General features: G+C 53.6%; 1 protein-coding gene across 22 annotated transcripts in view; it reads right to left on the minus strand.

Moving 5' to 3' along the window:
* Positions 1 to 1899: 1899 nt before the first annotated feature.
* Positions 1900 to 20061, minus strand: part of LOC101925950 (glutathione hydrolase 5 proenzyme) — a 28159-nt gene continuing 9997 nt past the window's right edge. Inside the window, exons 2-12 of one of the 22 annotated variants that reach the window (XR_012418946.1) lie at positions 16785 to 16915; positions 16409 to 16504; positions 15726 to 15921; positions 14934 to 15091; positions 14264 to 14410; positions 9968 to 10104; positions 9412 to 9602; positions 8899 to 8973; positions 8598 to 8764; positions 8348 to 8458; positions 1900 to 2359 (exon numbers count right to left, since the gene is read on the minus strand). Coding sequence is in view for 18 of the 22 variants with exons in the window: in XM_005595396.4 (XP_005595453.3) it covers positions 2213 to 2359; positions 8348 to 8458; positions 8598 to 8767; positions 8899 to 9005; positions 9412 to 9602; positions 9968 to 10104; positions 14264 to 14410; positions 14934 to 15091; positions 15726 to 15921; positions 16409 to 16504; positions 16785 to 16915 (1591 nt within the window). In the remaining 4 variants the exon portion in view is untranslated. Of the gene's footprint in view, positions 2427 to 8347; positions 8459 to 8597; positions 8768 to 8898; positions 9006 to 9411; positions 9603 to 9967; positions 10105 to 14263; positions 14411 to 14933; positions 15092 to 15725; positions 15922 to 16408; positions 16505 to 16784; positions 16916 to 20061 lie in introns of all 22 variants that reach the window. The other 21 variants (XR_012418947.1, XR_006690168.3, XR_006690167.3 and 18 more) reach the window with 21 other exon arrangements.

The raw sequence follows: 20061 nt of genomic DNA on the forward strand, positions 1-20061 counted from the left end.
AAGCTCCGCCTCCCGAGTTCACGCCATTCTCCTGCCTCAGCCTCCGGAGTAGCTGGGACTACAGGCGCCCGCCACCTCGCCCGGCTAGTTTTTTGTATTTTTAGTAGAGACGGGGTTTCACCATGTTAGCCAGGATGGTCTCCATCTCCTGACCTTGTGATCCGCCCATCTCGGCCTCCCAAAGTGCTGGGATTACAGGCTTGAGCCACCGCGCCCGGCCTGTAATACATTTTAATATTAAGTCTCCACCATCTCCGTCCTACAGTGAACATGAGTCCTATGTCACATGCATGTTCTTTCAATACACGTGTCAGGACTGCCTTCATGAATATTCATAGCTCTCCCTGTAACCTGTTGAATATGTATGTTTAGCCAACCCCTTCAGCATATAGCTCCTGCCCCAACCTCTCCTCCTTAGAAGTGCCTATCTCCTGATCACAAGGTCAGGAGATCGAGACCATCCTGGCTAACATGGTGAAACCCCATCTCCACTAAAAATACAAAAAAAAACTAGCTGTGCATGGTGGCGGGTGCCTGTAGCCCAGCTACTCGGGAGGCTGAGGTAGAAGAATGGCGTGAACCGGGAGGCGGAGCTTGCAGTGAGCTGAGATCGCGCCACTGCACTCCAACCTGGGCAACAAAGCGAGACTCCATCTCAAAAAAAAAAAAAAAAAAAAAAAGAAGTGCCTGTCTCTGGTCTCTGCCAGAGGCTATGCTTTTGAAAGTGGTGGATGGCCACCCTGCAGGTTGTAACTCTTTATGAAAAATAAAGTTGCCACTGTGGCTCACACCTGTAATCACCCAGCACTTTGGGAGGCCAAGGCAGGTGGATCACCTGAGGTCAGGATTTCAAGACCAGCCTGGCCACATGGTGAAACCCCATCTCTACTAAAAATGCAAAATGAGCTGGGTGCAATGGTACACGCCTATAATCCCAGCTACTCAGGAGGCGGAGGCAGGAGAATCACTTGAAGCTGGGAGGCAGAAGTTGCAGTGAGCTGAGATTGTGCCACTGCACTCCAGCCTCGGCAACAGAGTGAGACTTTGTTTCAAAGGAAAAAAAAAAAAAAAGAAAGAAAGTCAGGGGGATGGGAGGAGAGCTTCAGGAAGAATAGCTAATGGATGCTGGGCTTAATACCTAGGTGATGGGTTGATCTCTGCAACAAACAACCAAAGCACGTGTTTATCTATGTAACAAACCTGCATATCCTACATATGGGCCCCTGAACTTAAAATACAAGTTGAAGGAAAAAAAAAAAAAGAAAATCTTTTCGGGCATAGTGGCTCACACCTATAATCCCAGCACTTTGGGAGGCTGAGGAGGGAGGATGGCTTGAGACCAGGAGTTCAAGACCAGCCTGGGCAACATAGCAAGACCCTGTCTCTACAAAAAAAAAAAAAAATGTAAAAATTGGCCAGGTTACACCTGTAGTCCCAGCTACTTGGGAGGCTGAGGCAGAAGGATGGCTTGAGCCCAGGAGGTTAAGAGCGCAGTGAGCTGTGATTGCACCACTGCACTCCAGCCTGAACGACAGAGCACGACCCTATCTCAAAAAAAAAAAAAAAAAAAAAAAAGAAAGAGAAAAAGAAAGGAAAGAAGAAAGAAAAAGTATCTTTTCCAAATTTGTGAATTGTGTGATTTTTCAGTTAACCAGCTCTCAGGACTGGGGCCAGTCAGGCTGCTGAGTCCTGGCCACCAGAGTGGTGAGGTGTTGGGGAGGCAGAGGTGGCGCTTGTCTCTGTCCAGGGGTGGCCTGGCTGAGGTTCGGCTGGTCTGCGAGCATCAGTTTCCCCACCTCCATGGTGGTGCAGTGTGGAGAACCATAGGAGCCTGGTGCAGGCACCCCTCTGTGCACTGTCCGATGGTCCCCTCCCCCACGTAGAACCATGGAATCAGGCCACTGTCCGCCTCTTCTTTAATCTTGAACTGGAGGATATACAGGTTGAGCGGGTGGGAGAGTGGCCCCAGGCAAGATGCCTGAGGAGGGATAGAGAGGCCCATTCAGGGCCACCAGGGGCTCTGGGAAAGGGGGTCAGGGACGGGGCCCAGCCTCCCATCTGCCCAGCTGGTCCCTGCCACCTCTTCCACTCTCAGCTGGACTCCCCTGCCAGGGGTCCAGATCCTGCCGGAGTACTTGGTCCCCCAGCCATGTCCGGCCTGGACATAGGACCCATGGTGGGGCCAGACTTCAGCTCTGGGCAGAGCAGTGTCTCAGTAGCCTGCGGCCTCCCCACCCTTCCTCAGGTCCGAGACGGCATACACACAGGCCCCCTCCTGGGACACGGCCTGGACCACGTTCAAGAAGAAGGGCCTCTGGGTCTGGTTCTGGCCACGGTCTTGGAGTCCCCTCTGTACCTCCTGGAGAGGAGAGAAAGCAGGTTCACAGGGGAGGGCAGCTCAGCCCATCTCCCGAAGGGAGGGGCCTCTGCAAGAAATGAGAAAAATGATCAAAAAGCAAGACTGAGAAGAAGAGGGCCTGAAGACACAGGAAGAGGGGAGGACCTGATGGGAGCATGGAAGAGATCTAAAGGCCCATAGAGGACAAGGTCAGCCTCCAGGGACTATGTATGAAGGACACCACCCAGGCCTGAAGACCTCCAGATGCAAGTTCATGTCTGTTCTGGATCCAAGGACACCAGGGCCTTGAAGTACAAATCTGAGTTCAGGGGGCCTTCGATGAAGGGCATGGCTTCTCAAGATTTAGACACTGAGGCCAGACACAGTGGCTCACACCTGTAATCCCAACACTTTGGGAGGCTGAGGAAGGAGGATCACTTGAGGCCAGGAGTTTGAGATCAGCCTGGGCAATACAGAAAGATCCTGTTTCTCCGAAAAAAAAAAAAAAAAAGGCAGGCATGGTGGCACATACCTACAGCGTTAGCCACTTGGGAGCCAAGGTGGGAGGATCACTTGAGGCCAGGAGTTTGAGAGCAGCCAGGGCAACAACAAAGCAAGACATCGTCTCTACAAGAAAATCAAAAATTGGGCTGGGCCCGGTGGCTCACACCTGTAATCCCAGCACTTTTGGAGGCTGAGGCAGGAGGATCTTTTGAGCTCAGGAGTTCAAGACCAGCCTGGGCAACATAGCGAGATCACGTCTTTATTAAAAAAGAAAAGAAAAAAAAAATTAGTCGGGTGTGGTGGCCCTGTGCTTGTAGTCCCAGCTACTCAGGAGGCTGAAGCAGGAGGATCCCTTGAGGCCAGGAGTTTGAGGCTACAGTGAGCCTTGATCGTGACACTGCACTCCAGCCTGGGAAAAAGAGCAAGACTGAAACCACCTTTGCAAAATTATGACTGAGACAGTGAGAGATCTAACTTAATCAACTCCATCTTGCTTCTAACCTCCCAGTTGTCCTTGTTCATTCCTGGGTGTAGGCTGAACTAACTTTGAGAGAAACTTAGTTTATAGTTTAAAACAAAGACAGTAGGCCGGGCGCGGTGGCTCAAGCCTGTAATCCCAGCACTTTGGGAGGCCGAGACGGGTGGATCACGAGGTCAGGAGATCGAGACCATCCTGGCTAACACGGTGAAACCCCGTCTCTACTAAAAATACAAAAAAACTAGCCGGGCGAGGTGGCGGGCGCCTGTAGTCCCAGCTGCTCGGGAGGCTGAGGCAGGAGAATTGCGCGAACCCGGGAGGCGGAGCTTGCAGTGAACGGAGATCTGGCCACTGCACTCCAGCCTGGGCCACAGAGCGAGACTCCGTCTCAAAAAAAAAACAAAAAAAAAACAAAAAAAAAAACAAAGACAGTAACAGCCCTCTCCCAAAGCAGACCTCCTTCTTGCCTGAGCACTAGATTGCCTTCATAGGACTCACATTAGCCACAAGATTAGAAATTACGGTTTAGGAGTCATGCAGCTGAAGTCTAAAGATTCTGACCCTCCCTAAACTGCTCCTAAGATCAGTGCTGGAGAAATTTTGCAGACCCTGCACTTGATGGATCAGCTGGCACCATCCAGATGGATTAACTGGCTCATCTGATCTTGTGGCCCCCACCCAGGAACTGACTCAGCTCAAGAAGACAGTTTCAACTCCCTAAGATTCTACGATTTCCCGGTGTGTGTGTGTGTGTGTCTGTTTTTGAGATGGAGTCCTGCTCTGTCACCCATGCTGGCATGCAATGGCATGATCTTGGCTCACTGCAACTTCCCCTTCCAGATTCAAGTGATTCTCTTGCCTCAGCCTCCCCAGTAGCTGGGATTACAGACGCCTGCCACTACGCCCAGCTAATTTTTGTATTTTTAGTAGAGACAGGTTTTTGCCATGTTGGCCAGGCTGGTCTCCCGACCTCAGGTGATCCACCCACCTCAGCCTCCCAAAGTGCTGGGATTACAGGCGTGAGCCACCGGGCCCAGCCAACTCCCTGTGATTTCATCCCTGACCAGTCAGCACTCCTGGCTCATTGGCTTCCCCCAACCCACCAAGCTGTCCTTAAAAACACTGCACCCTAGCCAGGTGCGGTGGTCATGCCTGTAATCCCAGCACTTTGGGAGGCCGAGGTGGGCAGATCACCTGAGGTCAGGAGTTCGAGACCATCCTGGCCAACATGGAGAAACCCTGTTTCTGCTAAAAATACAAAAATTAGCCAGGCTTGGTGGCACACACCTGAAATCCCAGCTACTTGGGAGGCTGAGACAGAATTGCTTGACCCCAGGAGGCAGAGGTTACAGATCATGCCACTGCACTCCAGCCTGGGCGACAGAGCAAGACTCTGTCTCAAAAACAAAACAAAACAAAACAAACACGAAAAAACTCTACTCCCCGAATGTTCAGGTAGACTGATTTGAGTAATAATAAAACTCCGGTCTCCCACCCAGCAGGCTCTGCCTGAATTACTCTTTCTCTATTGTAATTCCCTGTCTTGATGAATCCGCGGTTACAAGACCTTGCCTCAAAAAAATTTCAAAAAAGACCTATGATCTCAACACACGATGTCAAGACCTTAGACACCCAGGAACCCACAACTTTAGGGCCCTTCTGGTGTCTGTTGGTGGAGAATTCAGCTAGGATAAGGACGTGAATACCCATGAATCCAAGGAAATTAAATCCCTAAGCTAAAGGCACACACAGTCCCACAGTGTGAGACACTCAGGGCATGGGAGCCTACAGGCTCAGACTCAAGACCCTGAATTTGTGGACTTCAAGGAAGTCAGAGACCAAAGTAGCCCTAGCCTTGTGCTTGTTCCTAAGATGCCAAGTACCTTGCCCGGGGGCTATGGTCCTCACGAACTACCAGTCTGTAAAGGGGCAGAGGTTCTAGAGTACAGGGACCTGTGCTACGAGGGCCCCGTGTTTCCAGATACCATTTAAGACTAATGACCTGGCCGGGCGCGGTGGCTCAAGCCTGTAATCCCAGCACTTTGGGAGGCCGAGGCGGGCGGATCACAAGGTCAGGAGATCGAGACCACAGTGAAACCCCGTCTCTACTAAAAATACAAAAAATTAGCCGGGCGCGGTGGCGGGCGCCTGTAGTCCTAGCTACTCAGGAGGCTGAGGCAGGAGAATGGCGTGAACCCAGGAGGCGGAGCTTGCAGTGAGCCGAGATCGCGCCACTGCACTCCAGCCTGGGCAACAGCGTGAGACTCCGTCTCAAAAAAAAAAAAAAAAAAAAAAAAAAAAGACTAATGACCTGAGGACTTGGCTGGGTGCAGTCACTCACACCTGTAATCCCAGCAATTTGGGAGGCCGAGGCAGGCGGATACCTGAGGTCAGGAGTTCCAGACCAGCCTGGCCAATATGGCAAAACCCCATCTCTACTAATAATACAAAAATTAGCCAGGCATGGTGGTGTGGGCCTGTAATCCCAGCTACTCGGGAGGCTGAGGCAGGAGAATCACTTGAACCCAGGAGGTGGAGGTTGCAATGAGCTGAGATCGCGCCACTGCACTCCGGCCTGGGTGACAGAGTGAAACTGTGTCTCAACGACAATAACAAGCCAAAAAAAGAAAAAAAAAAAAAAGACTAATGGCCCGGGGACCTTACCCCGCAGGGCCTGAGATTCCGGAGACATCTAGGTGCTTCAGGTGATGCCACATGGCCTGAGCTGCTGACAGGGTAAATGAGGTCTTTGGAGCCCTGCACATTTGGCTATAAGTTCCCCGTGCCTGACAATTCGTAGAATTGCCCACTGTCCTTAGACTTGAAGGCCAAGATCCTCACTGCTGAAGCCAAAGCTGGACTTACAGTGCTCAGAGACTCCATTCCTCAGAGTCCACTGGCCAAACTCCAAGACTCTGAGGATCAAAGACTCTCCTCACCCTAGTCCCTGGGCCTTAGCTGTGAAGGTCCTTGGAGGCTCGAAGTCTCCAACCCAGAGTTTAGGATTTACTCCATGGAAAGCCCTAGACCTGAATAGCTGACATTCCAACTCCCCAAGGGAACTGAGAACCTTAAGTTCGTGGGCCACTGGATTCCATTAATCCCAGTCCCCAGACTGTCATCTCCCAAATTCTCAGCATTTCAGGTCCTCAGAGTGAAAGGTCCTGAGAATTGATGTTCACGAGGACAAAGGTCCTTCAGTCAAGAGTCAAGGGAGGGCCAGGCACAGTGGCTCATGCCTGTAAGCCCAGCATTTTGGGAGGCCAAGGTGGGCAGCTCACTTGAGGTTGGGAGTTCGAGACCAGCCTGGCCAACATGAGGAAACCCCGTCTTTACTAAAAACACAAAAATTAGCCAGGCTTGGTTTGCATGCCTGTAGTCCCAGCTACTCAGAGGCTGAGGCAGGAGAATTGCTTGAACCTGGGAAGCGGAGGTTGTGGTGAGGCAAGATTGTGCCACTGCACTCCAGCCTGAGTGACAGAGTGAGACTGCCTAAAAAATAAAAATAAAATAAAAAAAGAGTCAAGGGAGGAGGGCTCCAAAGCATGTGCCCTGGATCTTGAAATCCTCCATATCTAAGATCCCTGGAACCTGAGAGCCCTGAGAGGGTCTTCCTGTCATGCGAAGGACCCTACATGGGGAGGGAGGCCTGCAGACTCCAAGAATTTGAGCCTAACAGGCTGAGGTCCTTAGTCTCAAGGTGTGAAAACTAAGACTGTTGGGGACTACACTCTGTTCCTACACTAAGGTCCCAGTCCATGGTTCTCAGGTTCTAAGGGCTTGGAAGGTGGACTTGAAACCGAAGAAATCTCATAACAGGAGAGGCAGCTTTGAGGACCTTGAACCTCAGTTAGCTGAACTGAACTGACCTCAGGAACCAAGTTTGGAGCCTTGAAAAGATATCAATCTTTTTTTTTTTTTTTTTTTTTTTTTGAGACAGAATTTTGCTTTTGTTGCCCAGGCAACAAAAATCGTGCAATGGCACGATCTCAGCTCACTGCAACCTCCGCCTCCCAGGTTCAAGCAATTCTCCTGCCTCAGCCTCCTGAGTAGCTGGGATTACAGGTGTGCGCCACCATGCCTGGCTAATTTTTGTATTTTTACTAGAGACGGGGTTTCACCATGTTGGCCAGGCTGGCCTGGAAGTCCTCACCTCAGGTTATCCACCTGCCTCTGCCTCCCAAAGTGCTGGGATTACAGGCATGACCACAGTGCCCGGCCCTATCAATCTTTTAAATAGGTCATAACAAAGGGCATCCATCAACCCAAAGATTCTCCAAGGAAGCCAAGTCTCTGTCTATGGATGGAGGAGGAGTCAACCAGGATAATTCAGCCCCTGGAGCTGCACCCTGGGCTTTTGTGGGGAATCAAAAAAATGTTTGTAGGCCAGACATGGTGGCTCACGCCTATAATTCCAGCATTTTGGGAGGCCAAGGTGGGAAGATTGCTTGAGCTCAGGAGTTCAAGACCAGCCTAGGCAACGTGGCGAGAGACCCTGTCTCTACGAAAAACAAAAAAATAAAAACTATCCAGGTGTGGTGGGACACACCTGTAGTAAAAATTACCACCAATGCCCCAGAAGAAAATCACTTTATAGACTGCCACAGGAAAAACAACCTCTTTTACAAATAAAGTCACAAATATAAGTTACAAATAAAGTCACAAATATAAGTTACAAATCACACAAGGAAATAGTCACCATGAGGGAGAGTCTGAGAGGCCCCAGCTAGGAAAACTCACTTCTGAAAAATGGCATCAATGACAGACCAGAGAGACCAAGTTGCTGAGATCCTCAGCCTGGGAGCAGTGTAGACAACACCCTACTCTCTGTCTTGGAGGCCACGGAACTGGCCTGGAGGTCACTGACAGCCTCACCCATCGAGGTCCCCAACTCCTATGGCCCCCCAAAGCTGAAGTGTACCTGGCCTAAGAATCTCAGTGACTGAGTTCCTCTCAGGTGGCTTTGAGCAGCATGGACCTGGGGAGTGGGCTCTGCCCTAGGCATCCAGCTTGGACCTCAGCCTCACCTGGCTGAAGCTGGGCTCGTACTCCACACGGCCCTTACTGTTGACATGCAGGATGGGGGCTGCAATGGCCGCTCTCAGGTCAAAGCCAAGCCACAGCTTGTTCATGATGGCCTGGGGGAGAGATGAGGGATGCAGGGAGAAAGGGGGTACCCTCTACCCTACTTCAGCCCTCACATCCCCACTCCAGGGAGAGTCAGACAGTATGCTGCCCAGAGAGGAGACACTGGAGCCCAGAGCCCCCCAGACTCACCTGGGCCACGGCAGAGATGATGAGCTCCCCGCCAGCCCCGCCAATCACTAGCTTCGACCCCTGGGCTTTGCTGATCAGGATGGAGGGCACCATGGAGGACGGGGACCGCTCGCCTGGAACTGGGGGCCAGCACCCTCCGGGAGCTCCACTCACCCTGTCTCCATTCACTGCTGAGCAAACAGCAGCTTAGCGAGTGCAGTGACCCATCCAGGGGTCAGCATGCAGCCCCAGCCCAGCCCCCTCTCTCCTCTCCCCTGGTGGGGAGCCCTTGTGGACCCCGGGTGGGAAGCCTTGTTCTCACCAGGTGAGGGGGTGGTGCCGGAACCCCGGGGGCATCGCTCGCATAAGTCCAGGAGCTCGTTGTTGAGGATGATGCCTGTCCGTGGTGAATACACCATCGCTCCAAAGCTGCAGCCGTGGAGGCAGAGCCTGGGCTCCCACCAGACACCGCCTGCCCTGCCCACCTTGCAGGACCCCCTCACTTTACAGCTGCCCCGAAGCATGCTGGAGCCACTGTTCTCTCCCTGGCATCACCCAGGAGGGGTCCCCAAAGACCCACCTGTGCCCCCATATCAGGGCACCCTTCTGAGTGAGGCCGCCCATTCCCAGGTAAGTCTTAGCTCGGGGCCACCCCAGCAGCAGCCTTTCAGCCAGAGATGTCAGGGGTGGGGGCCTCTTTTGAAACAGAGGAGGAGACAAAGGGCAAAAGCAAGGTCCTGCCCCATGGGGACAAGTGAGGGGACATGGGGCTGGGGGAGTGCAGGTCTAGGAGAGGAGGAGTGAGGCCACCAGCCTTCCCCCAGGCCCCACGCACGGTGTGTTGATGGTGCTGGTGGCAGCCACGGCACTGCCATCCTCCCCCAGCACAGACACATGGGATGTGCCTGTCCCGTGGCCCCAGGCATCGGCCAAGCTGTAGTGGCTGAGCTGGTGGTCCCCCCGGCCATCGATCTGTTGGCGGATGAGCTGGGCCAGGGTCTCCTCTAGCAGGTCCCGGGAGGCATTCTGGGGTGGGTGGGCAGGTGGCAGGATCAGTGAGGGGCCAAGCGGGATCCATAGAACCAAGGGCAGGACAAGCTCAGCCCCCATGGGAGCCACCTCCAGCCTGTCCTCTACCTTGTGGCCAGGCCTCCCTCAAGCGCAGGCTAAGTCTAGACTCTGCCCACCCTCCAGGTCCTTTGAGATATGGTGCCATTCCTGCATCTGACCCCCGTACCTGCCACCCCGGGATCCCTTTCAGTCCTGCCCTGGCCTAGAACCACATACATCTCCCTCCAACCTCCTCCTGCTGGGCCTGACCCTCCTTTCATGCTAAGTCCTAAGCCAGGGAGGAGGACAGCCCCCAATCCCAGCAACCTCAGCAACCTCACCTGGAGCTTCGGGTGGCTGCGAGGGTCCCCCAGCCTCCACCTCTGCCCCCTGGCAAACTTGAGCGTCTCTACAAGGTGGTGGTACATGTTCACCCTCCCCTCAGGCCTGGCCACAGACTCTGCTGAGAAGTTGAACCCTGGAGAGGGGTCGGGGCACAGGTTGGGGTCACCCTATGTAAAGGGTTGAATGTTGCCCCCCTCCCCAGAGAGCTCCACCCACATCCTAATTCCCAAAACCTGTGGATACTACTTACATAGCACAAGAGTGACTAATACCTTAAGTGGAAAAGTATGTTAACGATTTTTTTTGAGACAGAGTCTCACTCTGTCGCCCAGGCTGGGGTGCAATGGTGCAGTCTCAGCTCACTGCAACCTCCATCTCCCAGGTTCAAGGGATTCTTGTGCCTCAGTCTCCTGAGTAGCTGATACTACGTGCGTTCGCCACCACGCCCAGCTAATTTTTTCTTTTTTTGTATTTTTAGTAGAGACAGGGTTTTGCCATGTTGTTCAGGCTGGTCTCAAACTCCTGGCCTCAAGTGATCTGTCTGCCTTGGCCTCCCGAAGTGCTGGGATTACAGGCATGAGCCATCATGCCCCGCCTTTTTTGTGTTTTTTGGAGGAGTCTTCCTCTGTCGCCCAGGCTGGAGTGTGTGGCGCGATCTCAGCTTACTGCAATCTCCACCTCCTGGGTTCAAGTGATTCTTTCGCCTCAGCCTTCTGAGTAGCTAGGACTGCAGGCGCATGCCACCATGCCTGGCTAATTTTTGTATTTTTAGTAGAGATGGGGCTTCACTGTGTTAGCCAGGCTGGTCTCCAACTCCTGACCTCAAGTGATCCACCCGCCTTAGCCTCCCAAAGTGCTGGGATTACAGGCATGAGCCACCACACCCAGCCTAAAGTATGTAAAACATTTTGAGAGGAGGAGATGATCCTGGGTTATCTAGATGTGCCCTGAATGTGATCACAGTGTACTTGTAAGACAGACACACAGAGGAGAGGACACACAGAGCAGAGGAGAAACCAGTGTGACCATGGAGACAGAGACTGGAGTGAGGCAGCCACAAGCCAAGGAATGCTGGCAGCCACTGGAAGTGGTAAGAGGCGGTGAAAATTGTCAAAATAGAGCTGCAGCCACATGTGGTGGTTCACACCTGTAATCCCAGCACTTTGGAAGGCTGAGGTGACAGGATTGAGGTGAGGTTGAGGCTGCAGTGAGCCTTGACAGTGCCACTGCACTCCAGCCCAGGTGACAGAGCAAGACCTTGCCTCAAAAAACAAACAACTCACAATCTTACACAAAGGCCATCACAACCTTACACAAAAAATACTTCTGCAAAGACATCTGCCCAGGAGTGGCCTGTCCAGCCTCAGACTAGTGCCACCCTTATCACTTTTCCATGCATCCCAGTAACCAAAGATGATCATTTCAAAACGGTTTTTTCTTTGTTTGTTTGTTTGTTTGTTTGAGACGGATCTCACTCTGTCCCCCAGGCTGGAGAGCAGTGGCATGATCTCGGCTCACTGCAAGCTCCATCTCCTGGGTTCACACCATTCTCCTGCCTCAGCCTCCTAAGCAGCTGGGACTACAGGCGCCCACCACCATGCCTGGCTAATTTTTTGTATTTTTAGTAGAGACAGGGTTTCACTGTGCTAGCCAGGATGGTCTCAATCTCCTGACCTTGTGATCTGCCCGCCTTGGCCTCCCAAAGCGCTGGGATTACAGGCATGAGCTACCAAGCCAAGCCCAAAACAGTTATATACCAAAGCTAAGCTATGAGGACGCAAAGCTAAGCTTAGCTTTATATACCAAAGCTAAGCTATGAGGATGCAAAGGAATAAAAACAATATACTGGGCCAGGCGCAGTAGTTTATGCCTATAATCCTAGCACTTTGGGAGGCCAAGGCGGGTGAATCACCTGAGTTCAGGAGTTCGAGACCAGTCTGGCTAACATGATGAAACCCTATCTCTACTAATAATATAAAAATTAGCTGGGCATGGTGGCACACACGGGTAGTCCTAGCTACTAGGGAGGCTGAGGCAGGAGAATCGCTTGAACCGGGAGGTGGAGGTTGCAGTGAGCTGAGAGCTCACCGTTGCACTCCAGCCTGGGTGACAAGAGTGAAACTCCATCTCCAAAAAAACGGAATGATATAATGGGGCCCAGCATGGTGGCTCACACCTATAATCCCAGCACTTTGGGAGGACAAGGCAGGCGGATCACCTGAGGTCAGGAGTTCAAGACCAGCCTGGCCAACATGGTGAAACCCCATCTTTACTAATAATACAAAAAAAAAAAAAAAAAAATGTGGTGGCAGGCGCTACTTGGGAGGCTGAGGCAGGAAAATCGCTTGAATCCAGGTGGCGGAGGTTGTAGTGAACCGAGATGCACCATTGCACCCCAGCTTTGGTGACAGAGCGAGACTCTGTCTCGGGGGGATAATGCTATAATGGACCGTGGGAACTCAAGGGGAAGGGTGGGAGGCAGATGAGGGATAAAAGACTACACACTAGGTACAGTGTGTACTGCTTGGGTAATGGGTGCACCAAGGTCTCAGAAATCGCCACTAAAGGACAGGTGCAGTGGCTCATGCCTGTAATCCCAGCACTTTGGGAGGCTGAGGCAGGCAGATCACTTGAAGTCAGGAGTTCGAGACAAGCCTGGCCAACATGGTGAAACCCCATTTCTACTAAAAAAGGCTGAGACTGGAGAATTGCTTGAATCTGGGAGGCAGAGGTTGCAGTGAGCTAAGATCATGCCACTGCTCTCCAGCCTGGGCCACGGAGTGAGATTCCATCTCAAAAAAAGAAGTCATCCACTCAATAACTTTTCCATGCGGCCGAACACCACGTGTTCCCCCAAAACTAATGAAATAAAAATAAAATAGCCAGGCAGAGGTGGCTCACGTCTGAAATCCCAGCACTTTGGGAAGCTAAGGCAAGTGGGTCAGTTAAGGTCAAGAGTTCAAGACCAGCCAGGCCAACATGGTGAAACCCCGTCTCTACTAAAAAGAAAAAAATCATCTGGGCATGGTGGCTCAAGCCTGTAATCCTAGCACTTTGGGAGGCCGAGGTGGGCGGATCACCTGACATCAGGAGTTCAAGACCAGCCTGATCAACATGGCAAACTTATCTCTACCAAAAATACAAAAATTAACCGGGTATGATGGCAGGCACCTGTAATCCCAGCTACTTGGGAGGCTGAGGCAGGAGAATCGCTTGTACCTGAGAGGCAGAGGTTGCAATGAGCTGAGATCATGCCATTGCACTCTAGTCTGGGCGACAGATCAAGACTCTGTCTCAAAAAAAAAAAAAAAAAAAGGAAAAAAAAAAGATAAAAATCAGCGGCATGTGGTGGCCCATGCCTGTAATCCCAGCTACTTGGGAGGCTGAGTCAGGAGAACTGCTTGAACCCAGGAAGTAGAGCTTGCAGTGAACCGAGATTGTGCCACTGTGCTCTAGCCTAAGTGACAGAGCAAGACACCATCTCAATAATAATAATAACAATGCAATGAAAAAAATAAAATATACAATAAATTATCATTGATTATAAGCAAAAAAATTATATACTCTTCCTCATTTTCTTTTTGAGAACCTTTGTCTTCCTTCACCTCCCTGAACACACACACAGTTTACCGTAGCGTGGGTATTCCCACCGCGATGCCTACTCTGGAATAAACATCATTTTCTCTGAATATTGTTCAAAGAAACAACAGCCTTGTTCTGTTTTTTATTTAGGTCAACAAGGCAAAGAACAGACTCTCCCCTGGAGCCCCCAAGGGAATGCAGCCCTGTGGACACCTAGATATCGGGCTTCTGGCTTCCAGAACCGTGAGAGGACACATTGCTGTTATTTTAAGCCACCAAGCTTGTGGTGATTTGTAATGGCAGACACAGGACACTAATATTAAGCCAGCGCAGACAGCCCCAGGCCTTGGCACTGCCAGAACCCCCTGCAGGCTGCCTTGGGCTGGGCTGGTTTTGCTCCCCCAGGTGCATGTCCGTGATGGGCAGCCCACCACCCACACAGCCCACCTGCTTCTGAGTCTGGGACTGGTCACCTAGGGGGAGGAGGACTCTGGACAAACGATGTCATACCCTTCAGCAAAGCCTCACGTATGGGTGGAGCTGGAGGTCAGCTCTAAAACCCACCATCATGACTGGTTTACACAGCTCGGTCTTCACATTGTGCATCTGTGAACCCGGTTTATGGAGGAGGAGGCTGAGCTGGGCCTTGGCTGGGCTTGGAGTCTGAGTTCCCGGGTGTGGGGGGCCAGGGCTCTGGGCAGGGGCTTTACCTCTTAGCACATTGAGGATGAAGCTGAGAATGGCACCCCCTGCAGGTGGCGGTGGTGAGTACAGGGTATAGTCCCCCAGGGGCACCTCCAGGGCGTCCACTACCTCGGGCTGGAACTTGGCCAGGTCCTGCAGCGTCAGCTGGCTCCCTGGGGTGAGACGGAGAGGGCTCCATGAACAGATGGGGAAACTGAGGCAGGGAGGAATAGCCACTGGTGTCAGGTCACACAATGGGATCCCACTCGTGCTCTAGCCTTGTGGACACAGAGGGTGATGGTTGGTCTGTAGGCGGTGGCCTCAGGACCGGCTCCTTGGGGTCAAGCATGGAGGGGTGGACAGAGACCAGAGGCAGAGAGGCTGGGGAGGTGAAGGGGAAGATGGGAGAGGGAGCTGGCCTTTGAGAGCCTGTGAGAACGGTCAGCTCGGCTACCCAGGCCTGTTGTGACCATCAGTAACGCCCCTCTGCTGGCTCTAACCCGCAGGCTCTGCTCTCTGAGGTCCTGGACCACAGGGGTCCTTGGGCTGGCAGAGCTAGGTGCATGACCTCTCGGGGTCCCAGGCACCTCCAGCACTCCCTCAGGGCCTGGGAAGGAGCCTGCCCTCAACCCCCAGTGCCCAGAACTTGGCTCTTCCTCCAGCAGGGACAGGGCATGGGATCTCAAGGAGGCTGACCTTCCTTGGCAATGTCCTCCACCAGCATCTGGCCCAGCCTCCCCGTGTAGAAGACCTCTGCACCCTCTGTGGCCACGGTCTCCAGGGTGGTGGCCAGCGCAGGCCATGGGAGTGGGTCCTGAGGCCTCAGGGGTTCTGTCCCGTTGAAGAAGAGCTGGCTGGGGGATGGGGGGAGCCTCAGGGTGGGGGCAGGTCCTAGAGGCAGCCACACTCTTTCGGGGCTCTCGTGGGTGGAGTCCTCAGGACCCTACAGTGGGGGTGCCCTGACCCAGGGTCCCGAGGCACTAGGGTGGACACCGGGGGACAGATTCCCTAGGAGGCGGTGGGACTGACACCACCCACCCCGCTCATGGCCCTGGTCCAGGGAGGGCAGATTTCCCAGTGGGGCCTGGGTCCACCTAGGGCCTGTCATCTCCTCACTCCTGGGAGGGGCTGACAGTGGGCTGGGTGGGGCGGGTGACAATGGCAGTTGAAGCCCTCCTGCCATGCCAGAGAGAGGGAGGAGGAGGCCGGGGCCAGGGCTGGTGGCAGAGCCCAAATCCACACCGTGGAGTCCTAGCACTTGGGCGACAAACTCCCCCCAGCCTCACCCGAGTTAGGCTGTGCCACAGGGGACCGGAAGGCCATAAACTGAAACAGGAAAGTGCTCTCTGTCTGGGCCTTAAGGTCCCCAGCACCCCAAGGGTCAATCCTCCAGTGTAGGAGGGACTGAGGCAGAGCTGGGGTGTGGACTGGGCCCAGACAGGATGTGGCCTTGAACCCAGGAGCCCAGGGCCACCATGTGGGGCTCACCGCAGGGTTGACGCCTGCAAGGAAGGCCGCAGGAAGCCGTTGTGCAGGAACTGGCTGAGGACGGGGGCCACCACATGCCCCCCTCGGAGCAGGGCGATGGTGGGCTGGAACAGCTGCGCCCAGGGCAGGCGGCCATGGCGGCGGTGGGCCTCGGCGTAGCCGCGGAGCTCCCCGGGCACCCCGATCCACTGGGCCCCTGCATGGCACATCCCAGCACTCAAACCTGTGGCTTCCAGGCCTTCCCAGGGGTTCGCCATCACCCCTATGTGTGGCCCCCCAGCTACAGCAGCCAGAGTGAGCTTTCTGGAGCCCACACCCGACCATGTCCCTCCCTGCTCAGACCCCCTGTGGCTCCCCACAAAGTCCATGGCCAGGCCCAAGGGGCCCTGCACAAACTGGCCCCAGGAGCCCCACCCTGTCCCACCAACCCATCTCCACTCAACCTTCCAGGCCTTTGTCCATCCTGGCCCTCTCCCAGGATCACCTCAGCTCGCCCATTCCCAAGGGGGACCTTTCCAATCCCTCAATCTCTGCAGGTTGGGGTTGGGGGTTCCCCATAGACTCCCTGTCCCCCAGTGCCAGGGAGTCACAGCCTGTCCATGAGGCACTGATCCTTTGGGGGGTGTTGTGGTCAGTCCTAGTGGCCTGGGGGGTGGGAGTGGGGGACCCCCATGGGGCCTCACCTCTACCCAGCGGCAGAGCCTGTGCACACCGGTCCAGCAGGCTCGGGGCGTGGTGGGCTGGCACTGTCTCCCGGGCATTGATGACCTCCACCTTCCCTGGAGTAGGGCAGGGCAGGTGAGCGCTCACGGACCCTGCAGACAGCCCCTGGCCTGCTCCAGGCCTCAGTTTCCATCTCTGCATTATGAGATGGACTCTGGGCTAACAGGGGGACAGGAGTTGACACAAGGGCTTTGCACAGCTGAGGTGAAGGGGGCAGGACAGGGGGCCCAAGAGCACCCAGAAGCGGTCTTGAGTGGATGGGACTGGCTGGAGAAGGGGTTGCTCTGTGGTGTGGACAAGCCCATCTTCCCCATGGCAGGTCACATGTGGGCCCACCTGTCGTCACATTGTAGATGGTGAAGATGACCCCTCCGCCCAGGCCCATGCTCTGAGGGTTGACGACGCTGGTGCAGACCAGAGCCGCGATGGTGGCGTCCACAGGTGAGCCCTGCTGCTGGAGAATGGCTCTAGGGGACACGGCACAGAGTCGGTGGTGGGGCTCCCCTCCCCCTGCCTCCCCACTAGGCTTGCTCAGCTGGCACTCATTGGAGAATGGTGACAGGTGGCCCATCTGCTGCCACCAAACCCCAGATTAGGTCACAGAACACAACCAGGCTTCCCCATCAAATCCAGCTGCTCACAGGTCCACAACATTCTACAGCTGCAAATGTGATGCCATTTACACTGACCTTTGCCATATACAAGGTGCTTCTCAGTTTGCAAAGTGCTTCTGTTGCCATTGCTCCCAGCAGCACCAGCTCATATGCCATAGGCAGAACCAGGCCTAGGCCACCTCTCAGTCCCTCACAATGGCCCTGGAGCCCACCATGGGACTCCACTCCCCATCTCACTAGGGACACTCTGGCCACAACTACTTCAAAGTTGGTCTTTGGCAGGTGGCCCCAGGATCCTTCCCACCACCAGGGCATGGGGCTTGAGCTGACAAGCCCCACAAATTCTCCTGGGGCCCTGAGCCTATGGAAATGCTCTGGCCTAGGCCAAGCATGGTGGCTCATGCCTGTAATCCCAGCACTTTGGGAGGCCGAGGCAGGCGGATCACTTGAGGTCAGGAGTTCGAGACCAGCCTGGCCAACATGGTGAAACCCTGTCTCTACTAAAAATACAAAACTTATCTGAATGTGATGGTGGGCACCTGTAATCCCAGCTACGCGGGAGGCTGAGGCAGGAGAATCGCTTGAACCTGGCAGGCAGAGGTTACAGTGAGCCAAAATTGTGCCATTGCACTCCAGCCTGGCAACAGAGCAAGAGTGTCTCAGAAAGAGAGAGACAGAGAGAGAGAGAGAGAAGGAAGGAAGGAAGGAAGGAAGGAAGGAAGGAAGGAAGGAAGGAAGGAAGGAAGGAAGGAAGGAAGGAAGGAAGGAAGGAAGGAGAGAGAAAGAAAGAAAAGAAAGACAGAAAAAGAAAGATGAAAGAAAAGAAAGAAAGAAAAAAAGAAAAAGAAAGAAGGAAAGAAAGAAAGAAAGAAAAAGAAAGAAAGAAAGAGAGAGAGAAAGAAAGAAAGGGAATGCATGCTCTGGCCTACCCCTCCCCATCTATCACGGGCAGCAAGAGGTGGGCCCTTCAGTGCTGAGGGGCTGGTCAGCCTGGCCTACACTGTGACCCTGTCCCTGGGGCACAGGCCTGCACAGCTCACCGAGGACAACCTCTTCCCTTACACACAGGAATGCTCCCCAGAACCTCAAGAAGCCAACTTTTCCCTTTTTTTGGACGGAGTTTCACTCTTGTTGCCCAGGCTATAGGGCAATGGCACGATTTCAGCTCACCACAACCTCTGCCTCCCGGGTTCAAGTGATTCTCCTGCCTCAGCCTCCTGAGTAGCTGGGATTACAGGCATGTGCCACCATGCCCGGCTAATTTTGTATTTTTAGTAGAGACAGGGTTTCTCCATGTTGGTCAAGCTGGTCTCGAACTCCTGACATCAGATGATCTGCCCACCTCAGCCTCCCAAAGTGCCGGGATTACAGGCATGAGCCACCGCACCCGGTCAGAAGCCAGCATTTAAATACCAGTTGCAGATGGGGAAACCAAGGCCCAAAGAGGGAGTGGACCTGGGTCCCTGCACCCACCCCATGGGACCTCTGGCCCTAGCACCCTCCTTCGGCTAAGGTGTCTGTGGCTGGACCTGGCGGTTCCATCTGGACACAAACCCTCCCCAGCTCCTGAGCCACATGGCCCTCCCTGGCCCAACGTGGCACACATGGGCGCCATAGGGACACATGTAATCTTGGAATGGGAAACAGAGCACAAAGCCAGAAGATGAAATAAACAAGTCAGGCATAAGCACTAATTTTAATAAGAATAAAACACCATAAACAAAGCCAAATGACAAACTGGAGGGAAAAACACTTTAAATGCCCATCCCAGACAAAGGTCTCACCTCCTAACTAAATGGAGTGCACCCTTGCTTCCCCAACCTGTCTGCTTCCAGCCTTGTCAACTGTTTTGGCTTCCGGGGCAAAATGGGGAAAACGGTTACAGATGGGGAAACCAAAGTCCCAAGAGGGAACGGCCTGGTACCCTGCACCCACCTCCCCTACGCTGCCAGGCTTTGGTTTTCCTCCCACCTCCCTCGACTCCTGATGTTGGGGGCCCCAGGCGTGGTCCGTGGTCCTTGTGCACCTATCTCTTCTCCCTGGGTGAGTCCATCTAGGCTCATGGCATGAGATGCAACCTGTGTGCTGGTAACTCCCCAACTTTATCTCCAGCCAGTCCTCTCCCTACACTCCAGACACTTATACCCGGCTATGCACAAGATACCTGCACCGGCTGTCTAAGAAACATTTCAAACATACCATGACCTAAACTGTACTTTTGATTTTCCTTCCAACTTTCCCCGCGAAATGGCTCATCTCCTAGTCCTCGTTGTCTTAGAAATAGACACAACCACCCCCCCCTTTTGCTCAGCGCCTACACCCTGGAGCCATCCTGGATTGGTCACTTTCTTCCTTCCCCACATCCAACCCACCAACAACTCAGGTTGGAGGTTCTACCTCCATCTCCACCACATTGGTCCAAGCTACCAATCTCCCTCACCTGGGTTATTGCAATGGCCTCCTACCCAGGCCCCAGCGTCAGCCTTGCTCCCTTACATTAAAAAAAAAAATCCACTAAGGCTGGGCAGGATGGCTCACACCTGTAATCCCAGCACTTTGGGAGGCTGAGGTGGGCAGATCACGAGGTCAGGAGATCGAGACTAACTGGCTAACACGGTGAAACCCCGTCTCTACTAAAAATACAAAAAATTAGCCGGACGTGGTGGCAGGCGACTATAGTCCCAGCTACTCAGGAGGCTGAGGCAGGAGAATGGCATAAGCCCGGGAGGCGGAGCTTGCAGTGAGCCAAGATCGAGCCACTGCACTCCAGCCTGGGGGACAGAGTGAGACTCCGTCTCAAAAAAAAAAAAAAAAAAAAAAAAATATGTTAAATGTAAGTCAGACTTCCTGGTAATGGGAGACTGTAATTCAGACCACAATTCCCGCAGAGAACTAGAAAAGCCTAGCAAATAGAAAACATGCTTAAAGGCATAGGAGGCAGAGAAGTACAGGGCTGGAGACAGACAAGGCCAGCATTCCCCTCAAGGCGACAGCCAATC

Source organism: Macaca fascicularis, chromosome 10 (genome assembly GCF_037993035.2).
Source record: "Macaca fascicularis isolate 582-1 chromosome 10, T2T-MFA8v1.1".
NCBI lineage: Eukaryota > Metazoa > Chordata > Mammalia > Primates > Cercopithecidae > Macaca > Macaca fascicularis.